Genomic DNA, 20,397 nt, shown 5'->3' with positions numbered 1-20,397 from the left:
GTGACACCTTCGTTACACTCTCAGAAATGAGAAATTGAAGTTACCTTAAAAATTAAATGTGGACTTGAGTTGGATTCAACAGTTTTTCCTCTTGGGTCTTGGAGACAGACTACCTATGACCCGAAATGTTGTTACATTTATGTGTTTTTTTATATCTTTGGGTAATGCTAATATTAGTGTTAATTGGGAAAAGGTCTACAAAGAGACTCTATATAAATTTCTACTTCCCATGTGAATATTTACGTTTGTTGAATCAGATTAGGTTTTACTTTTCCGATAATCGAGTCTGAACCAGACAATCCAGTGATTGACATCATGAGCATCGGTCTACTCAGTTGGGGTACGTTGTCAGCGAGCCTGACCACCCGATCGCGTTAGTCACCTCTTACGGCAAACAAAGTAGCCTTTGGGGCAAGCATGAGTTGCTGCAATCTCATTAAAATCAGGTCTTAGTTCTCGCTACTGCTAAACAAAGTTTGTTTGTTTAGCGGTAGCGAGAACTAAGGTCTGATTTTAATGAGATTGGGGTTGCTGAAGACCTATTCTCTGTAACGGATCTTCGCGGGTCAAACAAAAACGTGGAGTGAATTAGTACGGCTTTACGCCGCGTTCAGCAATATTTCAACAATATCACGGCAGCCACCAGATATTTAGGTGACATTACACATTGTACCCATAGTTCTCTACTCAGTTTTGGGAAGATAAAATACGCTTCTGAACTATACATGGCAATTTTATAAACGAGAGAGCGAGAGAGAGAGAGAGAGAGAGAATAAATGTTTGAGGTATAAGGGAATCAACTTATGTTAATGAAGGAGTAAAGACTGTGCATTCTTTATACATAAACTGTACGTGTAAAATATTATAACAGTACAGTAACATTACATGATAAAGTTAGGACCTCAAATTTATCAGACGTTCTTGCGTTAACAATGAAGACAATCCAGTCACGTGATGTGTCATCGGTCAAAGTCCCGTGACTATCATGTGATCAATTATTAATAGATGCGCGGAACCCAACTGCGCACAGTGTTGTGAAAATGGCGACTGCCAGCATGAAAAGTTGTCCGTACCTCGGACAATCGATGCAGTCAAGCATTTTGCTATTCATTTTCATAATAGTTGTTTCATCAATACCCCAAAGTTTTGGAGATGACTGTACTATTCACGGATACGATGTCAAAATGCTTTCAAAGTAAGTAGAGTGCTAAAAAACAAGGAAGTAGAGATCACATGACAAAAGTCAAACATTAATTTAAACATTTTCCGGGTTTTATTTACCCGAATCATCATTGGTAATTTGGACTATCATAACTACATTCTCTGCGGGGCTGCTACCTAGACTACGCTTGTTGCCAAATGAAATGTCAGAACACAGAAATTGTGTTTTGAAGTTGAAATTTTGGCACTGTCACCGTCAGTGGCGTGAAATCAAAATCACACTGATTGAGATGGATTTGCCTATCACCAAATGAGTGACAAGGCCAAAACCTAATAATAACAACAAGAATTTGATCCTGTTTGCTTAGGGTATCAGAAGTCACTGGTCATAACAACTTGACAAATCAGTGCACAACAGTATCACACATGCCAATGTAGCAGGATGTGGAGTCATCCCGCAGATGACTTCCTTACCTTTTATTTGGTCATGTGGACCAAGATGTCGTTGTACAAAGCGATCTTAGTGCTAAGGTGATAGTAACTCCCATACCTTAACATAGACTTACGACAGTCGTAGCGCTAAGGTTGTTTTGTTCAATGGCACCCAGTTGTTCAACCTCAGAAATGAAGGTCTGTGGTTCATGTCCCATCACAGGACTCAAAAATCTTATGGCCACTAAATTAAATGAAAAAAAATGGGCCTGAGCACATTCATATTACTATTGAGCAAGATGAGTCTCAGCCCCTTACTATGATCTACTATGTGGCTTGGGAATTGCTGACGGGGGAGTGTGTAGCAGGCCACAGAGTCATCCCACAGATGACATCGTACCTTGCCAGCTTGCACATCGCTGTATAAGCTCTATAATCTGAACGAGACATTAAAACTCATTTCACCTCACCTCTAAAATTAAGAAGTGTCAGGGTCATTTGGTATCTTCCCCAGATATGCAAGTAATCAGGCAGAGAACATAGGGATGACTGCACAGTTAATCTGTTGGTGGTTACACAATACTGATAGTACTTGGCTCTGATAAATCTTTAAGCCATTGAATATTTACTTTCATTTTATTCCTCACTTTGGGTGAGTAAATGTATTGATAGTTTTCTTTGGGTGTTCAATATATTTTTACTCCCTAGGATCCAGTCTGGTGCATATTTTTAAACCAATGGGTGAACCTTTTTTAAACATATTTCTGGTTACAATGCTGTTTCAGGTGACTTCAAATTTGCATCTGTCCGTCAGAGCTCCAGATAAGCTTTTGGTGTTGTGGGTATTTTACCCATGCATTTTAAAATCATTGGGTATCAGTAATTCTATCTGGGTATTCAAATTTCTGTTACCCACTAGTTTTTACACATGTGGGTATTTAAGTTAAATATTTAAAAACACTATTCATCTAGTCCCTGCAAACTGGTGTCGTGTGGGTTCGAGAGCTTTATAGGACTCAAAAATACCACGATACTTCCACAAGAAAGTGTGATGGCAAATGATCATGATGTAACTGTCATCGTGGAGTTTGGCAAGGTTGACGGAAAGCCCGTTTATAATTTCAAAATAAGTTACTAATTTGCAAATCGAATACGCAGGGTTACTTCACAATATTTTGATGATACGCACAAGTTTTATTTTTGTAGCGTATCTGTATTGTTCGTTGCGTATTTGATACGCTTGGATTTTATGTTACTGCGTATTTCTGCATTTCTGATGCGTATTTTACGCAGATACGCAGCTTATCTGGAGCTCTGGTCCGTGCTATCCCCCATGTGTGTCACAATGACGATACATTTCTAAATAACATGAAGCGAAATGTAGCAATTTTTTGCATTATCACTGTTGTAGAGTTCATATACACATGATACCTGCAGCCAGTCAGTAACTAGCAATCTTTAAGGTCATACAGGTATGCAAGCTGAAAAGGTTACATTGGGTGGTTAACATGTTAAGCACAGTGTTGTTATACTATTTTTAAGAAACAATTTAATGCATATATATAAGCATGAAACACAAATATGATTGGGTACTTACTTTACTCATATATGCAGCTTATCTGGAGCACTGATAATAATATTGTCATCAAATAATATGAACAAATCGCTTCCATGGCTTTGAATTTTAAGACATTTTACACAGTTTACTGTCCTTTCCTTGATGTTTCCAAAGCTCTCCATATGCAGACATGCCCTGATAACCTGTGAAGATCCTGATCAGAATAGGTCTTCAGCAACCTATTGTCGTAAAAGGCGACTATGCTTGTCGTAAGAGGCGACTAACCGGATCGGGTGGTCAGGCTCGCTGACTTTGTAGCATGTCTTCTGTCCCAATTGCGTGGATCGATGCTCATGATGTCAATCATTGGATTGTCTGATCCAGACTTGATTATTTACAGACTGCCATCATATAGCTGGAATATTACTGACTGCGGCGTTAAACAACAAACAAACAACATGCAATAATAATGGAAATACTGCTCAAGGCGTCATCAAACTCTCTTACTCCTCCTATTTAGCGGTTCTGTCAGTTTGATTAATGTGTTGGAAGCACGGTTATCATACTCAAAATGAATGATGTAGATCGGCCTACCACTCTGAGTCACTCTTACATGTCTGAACCATGCTTCTCAAAATATTATTATTCAGATACTGAAATTTGTAGACAAAGTAAATAATAATCACCATAATAATGAATGGAAGTTTGGTCTGTTCTGCTCACCTGATCAATACATAAATTAAACGTAAATTGGGTGTTTGTTTACCTAACTACATCTAGTCAGTTAAATTACTACCACGTCTCTATGATCATGTATGTCAAAATCATTTCTTTCCAATTGAGGAAGTGGGGTTAAAGCGTTTGCTCAACATGCCGAAGTTTCGTCGCCACATGGGTACAATGTGTGAAGCCCATTTCTGGTGCCCCCCTGGTTTGATATTGATGGAATGTTGCTAAAAGCAAAGTAAAACCATACTCACTCACTTTAAATTGTAATTACCATTACAAGATTGCAAACAACAAATTTTATATTTGCGATAACACTTTCTTAGTAAAGTACATTGTCCTGGGGATGAGGATCATCTCTATGCTCACTCTGAGAATGTGGGTTTGAATCCCTGATGGGACTTAACCCCCCAAAAGTACTAGAATTTGTACTTTACAAAGAAAGTGTTATCCCAAATATAACATTTCTTACATTTGACCACTTTCTAAATGGCATTGTCACGCGTGTATTCATAGCTTTTGACCATCATGACCATGGGAGCCATGCCAATTTACTCTTGTCAGAGGGGTACACAAAGTATGTGATCTAGACATGCTAGACTAGCAGTTGTCAGACTGGATGGGACTCACCCCCCCCCCCCCCCCCCAAAAGTAGAATTTGTACTTTACAAAGAAACTATTATCCCAAATATAACATTTGTTACATTTGACCACTTTCTAAATGGCATTGTGTATGCAATGTTGTTAGCCCATTGGGTGATTCCTGAAAAATGAATAAAAAATAAAACAAAAATGACAAGTTACATGTTTAGGGCTAATCAGCTGGTAGTAAGGTCATAAGACACACTAACATTTAAGGACTTGTGTATTTTATATTTACAAGCTTGATGGGTTGATGGCGATTCGATCTTGTGTGAGATAATATATGTCTTATTTTTTTAGATATAATCCTTGGATATCGTCATCAAACGATGGAAACACAACATACAAAATTAGCTTGTGCGAAGCTGTAAGAGTTTCAAACGCAGCCAATGAGTGTCCGGCAAAGACATCAGTCTGCCAGCTGACCAGGGGAGAAAAGTCTGTCTCTCTTGGCAACTACACATCTACCTTCAATACAACAAAAGATAGCAAAGATGGAGAGGTTATTGTATTCTTCCGTGGTGAATCATGCCCACGGATGCCGACGGAATACAGAACGACTGTCATTTACTTTAAGTGTGGAAAAACATTGGTAAGCAGTGTCAATATTATTAATAGATATGAATATGAATTTTTGTTCTTGTTGTGTTTGACCAACTGAATGCTTGTCTCTTGCTTCATGATGTCTCTCTTAGTTCTCAGTGCTGCAGATTTGGGTTTGAATTGGTCTTCAGACAGCCATGCTTGTTGACATAGGCGACCAACAGGATCGGGTAGCCAGGCTCACTGACTTGGTTGATGCATGTCTTGATATCCCAATTGCTTAGATAGATGCGGGGGCACGGGTGGCCCAGTCGTCTAAGGCGCCACAATTCGCTATGCAGAGTTGCGTCCCTTGGGCACGCCAGAAACCTGTGATTGTGGGTTCGAATCCCGGTTCGCCCCGATTTTGTTTCTAGGGTTGTCAGCACCATACCCGTGCTCGTAGGTTTCACCGAAGTGGTAAACATCTGAGACGTGCATCACTTTGGGCTTTCCTCCCATATTAACCTGACATGCCGCGATATAACTGGAATACTGTTAAAAGCGGCGTTGAACCAAACTCCCCACACACTCACTTAGATAGATGCTAATGAAGTCAATCACTGGATTGTCTGGTCCAGACTGGATTGTTTACTGACCCCAGTCATACAGCTGGAATATTGCTGAGTACTGCAATAAACAACAAACAAGACAACGTTAGCTATCTGCATCAAACATTTCACGCAACACTTCACAGTGTTTAGTTTCATGATTTGTCATTTTCAGGGCTCACCAGTATTCTTGGGAGAGTTTGAATGTTCCACATACTTTGAATGGGAATCTCATGTGTTCTGTGAAGACATTACTAAACCTGTGAATGAAGTGCCTTGCTATCTGTATCTCAAGAATGAAAAATATGACTTATCTCCCTTGGCTAAAACAACCGGCGCCCATTTAGTGGACTCAACTGGGAATCGTCAGTTTTACATCAACATCTGTCGAGACATTACAGGAGCTGGCGCTGGTAGGTTCATGTGTACAATAAGCCACAAACAGTTTAGACGTTAGGTGTGTTTTGTTCATCAATGTAGGTATAAATTTATGTAAAGAATGATTATCTTTGGGCATTTTGAGGAGAATAGATCTCCAGTACCCGCTACTTGTCATAAAAGCCTGGTGCGAGTAGGCTAATGTTAGATTTGTGTATTTATCAATGTTCTATTCTTATTGTCGTACTATATTTTGAATTTAACCCTAGTTTACACTTTGGAATTTTACCACACTTAAAACTAAAATTTCTTGATGTATAATGGCATGTTTATTGGGAATTGGTCAGTCCCAAAGAATCTAGTACTCATATTCTATCACTAATTATCATAATCCGCGAGATATACAAGGCAAAGACTACACGCTGTAGGGAGGTTAACAGGCTGTAACCTATGTCAGCTAGAGCTGTCATGATAAACATGATAAAATTACATATTTTTGGAAACATGTTGTGTCTTGTGTTTAGGTGTACACAATGGAAACTCTGATACTGATATCCTTTTTACGCCTTTAATCATTTTGCCTACCATATTTACAGTGTTGGTATTTTGTATTTCTGTGAAGACACAATGCTAGGAAATATTAATATGGATTATGACATAGCAATGATTAAGATATTTTACATCTCTCTCACAAGGCTAAAACTTGTGAACTTAATAATACTGTAATAGTCCCTTTGGCCATTCATATTTTTCCATTTTTAGTCAATAAAGTGTTTGGAATGAACATGATAAAGCATAAAAGTCAGGGATTCTGATCATAGCCCAAATGTTAACATAAATTTGACATGTTTAACATTTTTTAAGTTTGAAGATTTAGGTGTACCTAGATTTATATAATAGAGGAAAAAACTAATGGACCCTTTCATTTTAAGATCCATCCAGCAAATGTCCTGTTGGCTCAAGTGCATGTCGGATCCTTGATGGCAAGGGTGAGGATATGGGCCAGCCATCTGGCGGTCTACAGCACTCTGTTGACGGCAACCTGTTGCTGCAGTATAAGACTTCTGTAAAGCCAGCTGGATGTGTGGACAATCCAACTACAACTATTACATTTGTGTGTCCTGCCAGAGGAGGGGTAAGTGCACATGTTTAGAGAGTATAAAAATGTTGGAAAGACAAAGATATACCGTATTCACCGTAATAAGCTCCCCGCTCTTATAAGTGCCCATGGCAATATTTGCTAATATATTGGCTAGTGAACAATCCCAATTAGCACCCCTTCTGATTGATCAATGTACACAAGACTTATTTATTCGTGTATAATACACCCTCATGTGATATATATGCACCCTTAATTATGGGCAATTGAATACTGGAAAATATATGTCGTGTATGATACACACATACTTTTCTTTTTTTTGTCATTTCAGGCTGTCAGCATAAGCTACAAAATTTACAATCTTTCAACTCTGTTTTTTTTTTCTCACCAAAATTATATTCTAATAAGAGCCCCCTATTTCTAATTTTTTGAGTGGTCAGAGCGCTTATTAAGTCAAAAACGGTACATATATATAGTTTTCCCTTACAAAGATAAAGGTGATGCTATTGAAATGTACTTTCAGTGGAAACAAGTCGCCATCAATACCATTGAAAGCCTGCCTGACAGAAAGAATTAGTGTTTTGATAACACCAATTTGAGGGAGGAAAATCAATGAAATTTTGATCATTGCAATATTTTCTCTTTCCCATTAAATACATAGAGAAGCTGACTAATGTAGCCATGGACAATTAACTAATTAATCAAAATAATTGTATGTTTATTTTTCGATGAGTTTGAATATTGACATAGGCAAATGCATGAAATGTGTAGGCATTGATAATTATTTCTTTTAAAGTTTTAAAGTTTTAAAGTTGAAAAGCTTTTCGACTCACACATAATAAACACACACATGCATGTTATGTTGAAGAAAACCCATCACCCCTCAGTTTTTTCCATTTGACCTTTGAAACCACCCCTACTCTGACTTCATCAAGCAGCATTCTGGCAGGAAGAGTTCAAGTGCTCCCCCGTGAGGATCCGGGTCAGAATAGGTCTTCAGCAAGCCATGCTTGCCGTAAAAGGCACCTGTATGGTTGTCGTAAGAGGCGACTAAGAGGATCGGGTGGTCAGATTTGCCAACTTGGTTGATGCATGTCATCGTATCCCAATTGTGTGGATTGATGCTCATGATATCAATTACTGGTTTGTCTGATCCAGATTCGATTATTTACAGAACATTGTCAAATAGCTGGAATATTGCTGAGTGCGGCATTGAACACTGTTGAACAACAAACAACAACATAATCAAGTGCTTGATTTTTGGGGCAACATGGAGTGTTGTGGCATCTTAACTAAGTCAAGGGAGGTAACCAGACCAGGGGAGATATGTCATCACCTGATGACTGTTGTTATCATGGTTATCCTATTCAAAAACAACATTTGTTTAACTAGACTGATAATATACCCATGATGCATTTTAGAGATCACTTTCAGTTCATCATCGACACTGGTTGTTTAGACAAATCTAGGAAGTGAGTTACCAATGACAGTAAGCCTCACTGAATTGTGTGTTCAAAGAATGCTAAGTGAATTATACAATATGAAACACTGAACAGTGTGTGTATTCTGCATCCTTGACTTTCAGAGTAAGGATCCTCTGCTGATTGATGACAGACTCTGTCACAACCAGATCGAGTGGAAGACAGAGTATGCATGTCCAGAATCCTCACTGACCAGTGACACATGTATGCTGACCCAGGAAAACCACCACATCGACATTGATCTTTCCCCTCTTAGAAAGCCACTTGGTAAGTAGGGGTGACCGTTACATAATGTCTAGTGTACCACATTTTGATGTGTGTTGTGTAAGGGTGACTGTTTGGGGTAGCAGTAGTACGGAGAGAGCTGGGATGTCAGTTTTCTATTTTCTTTCTTCTTTATTTTTCAAAGGAATTTTGTACATGGGTCAGGGTTTGTCAGTGAGTCAAGCATGTCAGTGACTCAATGTTTGTCAGTGAGTCAATGTTTGTTGTCAGTGAGTCAAGGTTTGTCAAAGAGTCAATGTTTGTTGTCAGTGAGTCAAGGTTTGTCAAAGAGTCAAGGTTTGTCAAAGTGTCAAGGTATGTTGTCAGTGAGTCAAGGTTTGTCAAAGAGTCAAGGTTTGTTGTCAGTGAGTCAAGGTTTGTCAAAGTGTCAAAGTTTGTTGTCAGTGAGTCAAGGTTTGTCAAAGAGTCAAGGTTTGTTGTCAGTGAGTCAAGGTTTGTTGTCAGTGAGTCAAGGTTTGTCAAAGAGTCAAGGTTTGTTGTCAGTGAGCCAATGTTTGTCAAAGTGTCAAAGTTTGTTGTCAGTGAGTCAAGGTTTGTCAAAGAGTCAAGGTTTGTTGTCAGGGTTGTCAGTGAGAGTAGCTCTGACAGTATTGTGAATGAATTCCAACATGTCCTTTGCATGCTATAAAAAAAGTTGTTTTTAATCAAGATTAACCAGACCATCATGTTGGAGGTGTTGATTTAATGACTGATTGACATTGATAGACATTGATAGACATTATTACATTAAGTAATACGTTACCACTGTTATACCGAGGCTGTTGTCTCCCACAACTGCTGCTATAGCGAAATCTACCACAGAGATCTCAATTACCTCATGCAGCACGTGCGTAGCCACCCAGCTGCCATGTGACACCCTTCACTCTTGTCTCTTCGCTTGCTCTAGCAAGACGTACAATAAACTGCTTAAGCGTTCCTGTTTCTCCGACCATTCGGTGATATTTATTACTGTTGATTCTCTCCAATAAACTGTGCTTTTACGGGGCGTTTGCTGTAACTACACTTGGAAATATCTTTCCCGCCAAAAGGAAATATTTTCCCGCCCTTTTTTCTATATACTTGCGGGGTGTCTCGTATGCACGTTGCGTCTTACGTTCCCCATGTTCTGGTATACTTGGTTTTTTTACATCACTTATTCCTCTATATGTTATATGTGTATGTTCTATATACGCATTGCTCGTTTATTTTCTGGTGAAAATACTCGTTTGTGAATATTTGTGGTGCGTGTGTTGTAACCATGTTTTGCTCTTTGTTCATAGTACAAACAAAATGTCTGACATGGATGTTTCGCCGTCCTCCACCCCCTCTATCCCCGCAACAAGGAGCTGCGGGGTGTGCCGCAAACGAGCGTTACCGGCTGTATGTCCAGTTGTTAGCAACGGTGGTGAACAGTGCAGTCCGTTTCCACCCCTGTGTTGGCCGGCTCGTCCGTTCAGGGTCCCCTTGCGGGTACTACCACCACAGCTGCGGCGGATCCCTTGGCGGCCCGTGGGCTGTCTGGGGATTCCGTCGCTGCATTGCTTGCAAAACTTGTGGACTCCAAGCTGGCGGCCTTATCTCAGGATAGGCCGCTGGCTGTTCCGTCCCCGGCCACTTCGGTGGCCGCGTGGTCCACCTGTACGGCGGCGGCTCCCGTGGTCACCGGTCCTTCCCCCGAACCGTTGCTCCTGCTATCGGTTAAGGACCACGTGGCCATGGTTTATGACCTCATTGAGGACATGCCAGCCCCGGCCGGTACCGTGGGGAATCCACGGCTCTCTGGGTTCTTCCGAGGTATACGATGAGTCTTCCGACACGGCTTTCCCCGCATCGACCTTGCTGCGCGGTATCAAGCCTTCCTTGGAGAACGCCTTCGCGGCGGCCTCCGGTCAGGGTCTCCCGTTGCCTCCGACGTCGTGGAGAAAGGGTTTATTCCTGGTACATGACCTTGCCTTTCCCGAGGCTGGTCGTACCGCGGAGGCCCATGTTGAGCGGTTGGGTGTCCGTGCCCCACCGGCTGCTACGGTAACGCAAGCTACCTTGCACCGGCTGGACGCCCTCGCTTTTTTCTATTCGGAAACCGATCTTCCCTTCCTCGCCAATGCCATCGGCAGGTTGGTGGAGAAGAGGGCAGTTCGGGAGTTAGCTCTACCAGAAATAACACCGGGGTTTTTACTCCAGGATATTTCTCGTTCCCAAGAAGGACAGTGCCGAACTCAGAATGATTCACAACTTGAAATCGTTCAACGAGTTCTACCTGCGCAAGCCGCCCAAGTTCAGAATGTTGAGCTTGGCGGACCTGAAAGCACTGATCATGCCGGCCGACTGCCTCGCTTCGATCGACCTGAAGGATGCTTATCTGCATGTTCCGATTCACCCGGTTCATCACAAGTATCTCAGGTTTGTCTTTCAAGACAGGCACTACGAATGGGTTGTACTCCCATTCGGTCTTTCATCCGCTCCCTGGCTGTTCACCCGGTTAACCACCCCCATAGTGGGGTTCCTCCACCGGAGGGGTGTCCGGTACTTCGCGTACCTGGACGACTCGCTAGTAGCAAATCGAATGACGGACGCCCTGTCACGCCATCTCATTTTCGCACGTCGGCTCTTGGAGCATTTGGGGTGGATTATCAATCTCCCCAAGAGCGAGTTAACCCCTTCTCAGAACTTGCAGTTCATCGGAGGTCGGTTCAACACGGTGTCCCATCGCCTCTTTGTCCCCCCAGACGGGTGGCACAAGTTTCAGGCGATGATTGCCAAAGTCTTAGCGGTGCAACAGGATGCTCTCGCGTTAGACTGGACGGGCTTGGACGCATATGCTTACCCGCTGACAGCGTTGATACCACACATTCTAAGCCGGCTCCGAGGAGTTCGCGGTCGAATGTTACTGATCGCGCCCATGTGGCCGAACAGATCGTGGTACCCCGACTTGCTGACCCAGGTCACGCAGTCGCCACTTCCACTGCCTGTGAGACCGGATCTCTTGATCCACCCTCACACCCGTGAGCTTCATCCAAACGCAGGGCAGTTCAATCTGCACGCGTGGATGTTGGCACCGAGCGTCTGAGGAGTAAAGGTTTTTCTCGCCGGGCGTCTCGGGCATACGTTAGTATGCATCGTGATTCTACCCAGAAGGTGTATAATGCACGTTGGGTTATTTTCACGAAGTGATGTTGTAAACATCACATTCATTCACCAGATAAGGTATCTGTGCAGGATATTGCTCGTTTCATGTCTCACTTGCTATGGGTACAAGTCACTCCAAAGAGCTGGTGATAACAGCATTTCTCCTCTCCTTTGCCACGGCGGCATGTGTATCCGACATTCATGCACTCGATGTCGCCAAGGTACGATTTCGATAGGGGTGATGAAGGAGCGGTCCGCCTGGGCCTGCTCATTGGCTTCGTTGCCAAGAATCAGAGAATCGGGCAAACGGAGAGAGAATTCACTGTAAGATCACTCAAAGAAATCTTACATCCTGCTGATACTGAGGACAGAGCGCTGTGTCCGGTTAGGGACCTTAAGTATTATCTTAAGGCTTCGAATGAACGTAGACAAGGGCGTGACCGTCTGTTCATATTGTGTAACCCTAATCGCACGGTTGACATAACTTGCAACTCGATTGCGTTGTGGCTTCGTTCTGTCATCAATCTGGCGTACCGGTCTCGGGGGTTACCGGTAGCGGGGTCAAACCCGCACGAGATCAGGGCGCTAGCGGCAACATTTGCCCTACACTCGAATATCTCTGTTCGCAGAATATTACGAGGTTGTTACTGGCGTTCTGACTCGGTTTTAGCCAATCATTACCTCAAACAGGTCGCTGATGCCGTCGTGGAGAGTGTGCACCGTCTTGGCCCGCGGATCGCGGCGAAGCGGGCACCTAAGGGGTGTGCCCAGCGCAATTCCGACCTCCTCAGGCGTCAGACCTTGCACGGTGGTCAATCTGGGTCGACTCCAATGTTCCCACTGCCGTGGGTTCAGGAGTTGGGGTCCTGAAAACCAACGCACTCACACCACAGGTGAGGGCGGCTTTTTGTGTGCTTTGTCCTTATTTGTATTTTGACAATTATGTATTTAATTGTCTGTCGTGTATCCCAACCTTGTGATGCATGCTTACAAATACTGGAATTAGGTCACGCGCCTAATGCATACTTTAAGTAGGCTTGCTCTGGGATATACGGTCTGAATGAAATTAATTTCCCTCTTTTCGACTGTTTAACCTGATCTAAGATTAAGCTCACGCGGATACAGTGTTCTCATCCGCTGCGGCGATGAAATACCTATCCAGTGGGGCCGTTTGGAGTCACCAATCGTTTTGGCAATGACGATTGAGCCTTACGGTATGCGCTTGACAGTGCCTTGGTATTCCTATAGGGTAAAGCCTAGCTAGGTGCATGTGCATCGAGTGCTTCCGCCTTGGTGTTTACTTCCGCTGGTCAGAAGGAACGCTAGCAGTCAGGATTCGGGTTGTAGGTGCTCCCCACCGCCTACTGTGGTAGTCAGCCTCGGTATAACAGTGGTAACGTATTACTTAATGTAATTTGTAGAATTTTCCAATTCGGAATATTCTATAAGTAATACGTTATCACTGGGCTGCTGCCCGCCCGTCCGTCCCCCGAGCACTTGCTCTCGCAAGAGACAAGAGTGAAGGGTGTCACATGGCAGCTGGGTGGCTACGCACGTGCTGCATGAGGTAATAGAGATCTCTGTGGTAGATTTCGCTATAGCAGCAGTTGTGGGAGACAACAGCCTCGGTATAACAGTGGTAACGTATTACTTATAGAATATTCCGAATAGGAAAATTCTACAAGATTGAAGTTGTCATTGTTTGTGTTGTAAAAAACACGGGTTTGTTGTGAGACAGGTGTGATGTCATTCTAGAGTGCTATGTCTCCAATGACATCATGATACAATGGATAACATCATATGTTTCTATGGTAACTGAACCCACCTGGTTAGCAGAATGAGAAAGAAAACAATGATATTGTTCTGACAAATATTGATCAAACTTAATATTTCATTAGCAGTGTGGTATCTATTTTTCCACAATAAAAGGCCGTTTTTGGTAAAATTTGGAATTCAGAGAAAGAAAAAAGATACAGTACTTATCAAGAAAAGTATTTTAAGCAGTGAAAAATCGGGAAGATTTCCATTAAAATAGCTTAGATTTCAGCATACATTCCCATACATGTTACATTGAACTGCTCCCAACAGACTTAGAACTGCTGATGTATGCGATACACAACTCACAGTTTTGACCGTCTGCCTGTGTTCCAGCTTCTGACCACCCATACAAGATGAACGTGTCTGACGGAAACGACCACTATGTGTACGTCCTCAATGTGTGTGATTCCCTGGGGCTGGAGTGTCCTGAGAAGAAGGACTCCGCATCAGTCTGCCAGTTGAAGGAACACGAGTCCACGTTTGCCAAGAGCCTCGGAAAGAAAGATACCATGAAACTCAGGTACAGACAATAGGATTTATCTAGACTTGCTCAGAGGCCATGTCTGCAGCTTGTGTCAATGGTTTAGTTCTACATTCTTGCATTGAATTCAATGTTAAAATATATCTAAAATGATAAATATATTCTTTTAATGAAATAAATAATTTTGAACAACCTGTGAAGATCCAGGTTAGAATAGGCCTTCAGCAACACATGCTTGCTGTAAGAGGTGACAAACAGGATCCGGTGATCAGGCTTGTTGACTTGGTTGATGCATGTCATCCTATCCCAGTTACATAGATTGATGCTCATGATGTCAATCACTGGATTGTTTGGTCCAGATGTTCTTTTCACAATTTGTTTGCTGAGGGACATAGTCAATCAGTGGACTCTTGGTCATGTCTTAATGTTTTTTAGATGATCCAAGGACCAATATATCAAGTCCCAATGGTTGTGGTAAGAGCCCAGTAAAATGAGGATTGGATGGTCACTTTAAAATTTACTGTTGACTCCTTTTTTTAGTATTTTTTAAGTTTGACATACATAATTTTCATCATAATCATTGTCATCTAAGGCACCACAATTTCAAGTAAAGAGTTGCATCCCTTAGACTATCCAGGATCTGATGGCTGATTTAGATACAGTTGAGGAAAATGTGGTTTTTTGACCATAGAAATGCACATATTTCTTAGCAGGAGCAGTGTAATTGTCTAAACACATACATACTGCTTTTAATCATAGAATGACAGATGGAGAGCTGACCTTGACCTACAAAGATGGAACAGCATGCCACACCCATTTCAGAAGGAACACCATCATCACATTCAAATGCAACATGACCGCAGGTATGTGGACTACTTGTTGTCAGAATGTCACAGTGTACCTTGTGAAAGTATCATCAGTTTTGTCACTAAGGCCAGGCCCCTGTCCTCAAAGCGTTGTTAGCACTAAGATGATCACAGCTCCCATGCTATACCATAGACTTAAGATCATCTTAGCTTAAGGATAACTTTCAGAAACGGGTCCCAGAAGAAGCAATTATCATGGTTTACTGGTCAGTTCAGAGATATTGATGTGAAGACAATAACCACAGATTGTTTTTCTGTCTACTCTAGGTGTGTGTCTTATTGTAACTCTTTCTTGGTCATTAGCTTTCAGAAAGGATGAAATTCATATGTTTTTTGTGGATTGTCAAGAATGATATTGCCTAGATTCTGAATGGACATTAGTCAGTTTGAAGGAGCAAGAGTTGCAAGTTCTTTTTTTTAAAAAGTTCACTTGCCAACAAATCCACAGGAAGTGATGCTCCCCACCTGAAAACAGTAAACATGGTAAAGGGAACCAATTCCCTGTGTTTAATTAAGAATTACTTCAATATGTTTTTACATTTATAGAGGTAGAAACCTAAAAAATGGTGTGCACACTGTGTTTATACGTGCAGCATCATGTGCACAGCCATTTTTACAATTATTACTCCATAAACACAAAAACATGTCAAAAACAATAACACCTTCACAGAATGTTTATAAACTTTATTATCGCAAACATAACTGTTGACAATCCAAAATCTGTGACATCATTCAATGCAATAATGCAACACAAGCCCGGCCCATTCTATTATTGGCCAGTCAGGAAACAGTGATCTGTCAGTAGCTGTGGTCTTATTATTTTAGGTTTATAGAAATAAATGTACAAATATTGCATGTGGTTAGCCTATCAAAATGCCACGGAATCACTTGCTGTTTATCTATTAATCCTGGAGGTGATGTTCCCCCACAGGGACCAAAGGGACCCAATCTGTAGAGCAGCAATTGCGTCACCTTAGAGATGTAACATGTGCCCCTGTTACCTTTGACCTATCAGCACCATGCCTGTGCGCATTGGTGTCACTGAAGTGGCAATAAGATGACCATGGTCGTTTCGGTCTCCTCATGCAATAACCAATATCATTATTATTAAGTCCAGGAGTGTTCAATGTTTCATCAAATGATGTTCTAAAATATCTTTGATTACATCAATACACAATCAGTATAATAATGAGAACAAACAGCCAATCTCACTGTTGCCTTTTCCCCCCACAGCTAACAACGGTCATGGCTGGCCAGTGTTTCGGGAGGCTAACAACTGCACCTACCTGTTTGACTGGGAGACAAAGTACGCATGTGAGAACCGTCTCGCCATGGGGGCGTGTCGGGTTGATCACAACCAGCAGCGATATGACCTGTCAGCCCTCGTCAGGAACTCGGGTGAGTGGGTTCATTTTTCGTTTCCAAGAATTTACCCTATTACTTTTTGCTCACTTGGACCAAGATAGATGTACAATTTATCATGATTTATCTTCAGCTGATCAAGAAGGTTATATCTCTATTCCACTTCTAAACATGTGTAAGGCAGGTTTTGACCCTTTATGAATATGAAGCTAAACATGCTGAAGAAATGGGCCATGCTTGCTGTCTTGTATTATAGTGACAATAGTTTCAAACTTAGTCATATCCGTAAATGTCTCTTCAGACATTGTCTGGTGGACACCATGTTGTAGGTTGAAAGAGGTGTTACATATATGAAGATTATTCAAATGTCCCTGGATCATTTGTACATGGCATGGCCATGATATCATCTATGACTAAACCTTGAACACTTCTCCCCCCCCCCCCCCCCCACGCAGGTTCAAACTGGGTCGCCCTGGACGGTGAGAACCAGTATGAGCAGTCTCACTACTACGTCAACGTCTGCAACGACGTCCTCAACATCACCACAGGCTGCACCGCCAGCAGTATCTGTAGGAAAGGTATTCTCAGTTAATATAAAACACATGTTGAAGTGATCTGTTTGTTTGTTTGGAGCAGTGATGATGTAAATAAAGGCCCTACTGAGATGGAATGGAGGTCGTATATGTTGCCAACAGTAACAAACATAGTTCTCGGACCCATTCCTTGACTGACTTTAGTGTTGGACTATTCAAACTTCAGTACAATCTTAGCATTATAATTGTTTTGATGACATAGCAAGGATTTCAAATTTGAATACATTTTAGAAAATGGTTTCGGTTTGAAAAGCAAGATTAAGGGTAATATTTTGCCATGTAGTACACTGTTCACATGATTAGAGCTTCGGAATCAAGAACAACATTCAGTTATATTTTTGATTGACTACGTTGTTTTTCTGTATAGGTTCAATGCTTGATGAAGGAGGTAGCAACTGCACAGCTACAACTGGTTATTATTGTACAGTTATGTGTATCTGCTTCTGCTTCATGTTCAGTTGTTGCATGAGGGGTCTTGTTGCAGATGCTAAAGGTAACACCAAGAAGCTTGGCCGCTTCGCACAGGCTCCAACATACGATCCCTCATCTAAGACAATCCAGATAACCTACACAGGGGGGGACAGCTGCCAGCCGGGCAAGTCCACCTCCTCCAGAATAACCTTCATATGTAAACCAGGTGAGATATAGGGGGTGAACATCAGGTGAGATATAGGGGGAAGGGGGTGCACATCAGATGAGATATAGGGGGTTCTGGATTGAACATCAGGTCAGGTATAAGGGGTTTGGGGTTGCACACCATGTAAGATAATATAATGGGAGTGGGGGTTGATCACCAGGTGAGATATTGGAGGTTGGGGTTACACACCACGTGTGAGATAGAGGGGGTGGGGGTGAACACCATGTGAGATATAGGGGGTTTAGGGTTGAACACCAGGTGAGATAATTGGGGTGGAGGGTTGGACACAGGAGAGATATATGGAGCCAGAGTTTTTTTGGTTGTTGCAGTGTGAGACGTGGTTGATTGTGTGTGACGTGGTTGTGTGTGTGACGTGGTTGTTGCAGTGTGTGACGTGGTTGATTGTGTGTGACGTGGTTGATTGTGTGTGACGTGGTTGTTGCAGTGTGTGACGTGGTTGATTGTGTGTGACGTGGTTGTGTGTGTGACGTGGTTGTTGCAGTGTGTGACGTGGTTGATTGTGTGTGACGTGGTTGTTCCAGTGTGTGACGTGGTTGTTGCAGTGTGTGACGTGGTTGATTGTGTGTGACGTGGTTGTTGCAGTGTGTGACGTGGTTGATTGTGTGTGACGTGGTTGATTGTGTGTGACGTGGTTGATTGTGTGTGACGTGGTTGTTGCAGTGTGTGACGTGGTTGATTGTGTGTGACGTGGTTGTTGCAGTGTGTGACGTGGTTGATTGTGTGTGACGTAGTTGTGTGTGTGACGTGGTTGTTGCAGTGTGTGACGTGGTTGATTGTGTGTGACGTGGTTGATTGTGTGTGACGTGGTTGATTGTGTGTGACGTGGTTGATTGTGTGTGACATGGTTGATTGTGTGTGACGTGGTTGATTGTGTGTGCCGTGGTTGATTGTGTGTGACGTGGTTGTTGCAGTGTGTGACGTGGTTGATTGTGTGTGACGTGGTTGTGTGTGTGACGTGGTTGTTGCAGTGTGTGACGTGGTTGATTGTGTGAGACGTGGTTGATTGTGTGTGACGTGGTTGATTGTGTGTGACGTGGTTGTGTGTGACATGGTTGATTGTGTGTGACATGGTTGATTGTGTGTGACGTGGTTGTTGCAGTGTGTGACGTGGTTGATTGTGTGTGACATGGTTGATTGTGTGTGACATGGTTGTGTGTGTGATGTGGTTGTTGCAGTGTGTGACGTGGTTGATTGTGTGAGACGTGGTTGATTGTGTGTGACTTGGTTGATTGTGTGTGACGTGGTTGTGTGTGACATGGTTGATTGTGTGTGACATGGTTGATTGTGTGTGACATGGTTGTTGCAGTGTGTGACGTGGTTGATTGTGTGTGACATGGTTGATTGTGTGTGACGTGGTTGTTGCAGTGTGTGACGTGGTTGATTGTGTGTGATATGGTTGATTGTGTGTGACGTGGTTGATTGTGTGTGACGTGGTTGTTGCAGTGTGTGACGTGGTTGATTGTGTGTGACGTGGTTGTTGCAGTGTGTGACGTAGTTGATTGTGTGTGACGTGGTTGTGTGTGTGACGTGGTTGTTGCTGTGTGTGACGTGGTTGATTGTGTGTGACATGGTTGATTGTGTGTGACGTGGTTGTTGCAGTGTGTGACGTGGTTGTTGCAGTGTGTGACGTGGTTGATTGTGTGTGACGTGGTTGTGTGTGACGTGGATGTTGCAGTGTGTGACGTGGTTGATTGTGTGTGACGTGGTTGATTGTGTGTGACGTGGTTGTTGCAGTGTGTGACGTGGTTGATTGTGTGTGACGTGGTTGTTGCAGTGTGTGACGTGGTTGATTGTGTGTGACGTAGTTGTGTGTGTGACGTGGTTGTTGCAATGTGTGACGTGGTTGATTGTGTGTGACGTGGTTGATTGTTTGTGACGTGGTTGATTGTGTGTGACGTGGTTGTTGCAGTGTGTGACGTGGTTGATTGTGTTTGACGTGGTTGATTGTGTGTGACGTGGTTGATTGTGTGTGACGTGGTTGTTGCAGTGTGTGACGTGGTTGATTGTGTGTGACGTGGTTGATTGTGTGTGACGTGGTTGTTGCATTGTGTGACGTGGTTGATTGTGTGTGACGTGGTTGATTGTGTGTGACGTGGTTGTTGCAGTGTGTGACGTGGTTGATTGTGTGTGACGTGGTTGACATGGTTGATTGTGTGTGACATGGTTGATTGTGTGTGACGTGGTTGATTGTGTGTGACATGGTTGATTGTGTGTGACGTGGTTGTGTGTGTGACGTGGTTGTTGCAGTGTGTGACGTGGTTGATTGTGTGAGACGTGGTTGATTGTGTGTGACGTGGTTGATTGTGTGTGACGTGGTTGATTGTGTGTGACGTGGTTGATTGTGTGTGACATGGTTGATTGTGTGTGACATGGTTGATTGTGTGTGACGTGGTTGATTGTGTGTGACGTGGTTGATTGTATGTGACATGGTTGATTGTGTGTGACGTGGTTGATTGTGTGTGACATGGTTGATTGTGTGTGACGTGGTTGATTGTGTGTGACGTGGTTGTGTGTGTGACATGGTTGATTGTGTGTGACGTGGTTGATTGTGTGTGACCTGGTTGATTGTATGTGACATGGTTGATTGTGTGTGACATGGTTGATTGTGTGTGACATGGT

The 20,397-nt window shown here is 42.7% G+C and overlaps 1 protein-coding gene across 1 annotated transcript in view; it reads left to right on the top strand.

Moving 5' to 3' along the window:
* Nucleotides 1-1,040: 1,040 nt before the first annotated feature.
* LOC139475881 (cation-independent mannose-6-phosphate receptor-like) overlaps nt 1,041-20,397 on the top strand; it is a 72,207-nt gene continuing 52,850 nt past the window's right edge. The window contains exons 1-10 of the mRNA XM_071259093.1: nt 1,041-1,195; nt 4,820-5,111; nt 5,828-6,065; nt 6,963-7,165; nt 8,715-8,877; nt 14,152-14,338; nt 15,059-15,162; nt 16,399-16,563; nt 16,983-17,105; nt 17,605-17,757. Coding sequence (XP_071115194.1) covers nt 1,041-1,195; nt 4,820-5,111; nt 5,828-6,065; nt 6,963-7,165; nt 8,715-8,877; nt 14,152-14,338; nt 15,059-15,162; nt 16,399-16,563; nt 16,983-17,105; nt 17,605-17,757 — 1,783 coding nt within the window. The remainder of the gene's footprint in view (nt 1,196-4,819; nt 5,112-5,827; nt 6,066-6,962; nt 7,166-8,714; nt 8,878-14,151; nt 14,339-15,058; nt 15,163-16,398; nt 16,564-16,982; nt 17,106-17,604; nt 17,758-20,397) is intronic.

This window comes from Haliotis cracherodii, unplaced genomic scaffold (assembly GCF_022045235.1).
Source record: "Haliotis cracherodii isolate W230 unplaced genomic scaffold, xgHalCrac1.p SCAF_3, whole genome shotgun sequence".
In the NCBI taxonomy this organism is placed as follows: Eukaryota; Metazoa; Mollusca; class Gastropoda; order Lepetellida; family Haliotidae; genus Haliotis; species Haliotis cracherodii.
Note: the sequence above shows the minus strand (reverse complement) of the source record. Positions and strands in the feature narration are given on the sequence as shown.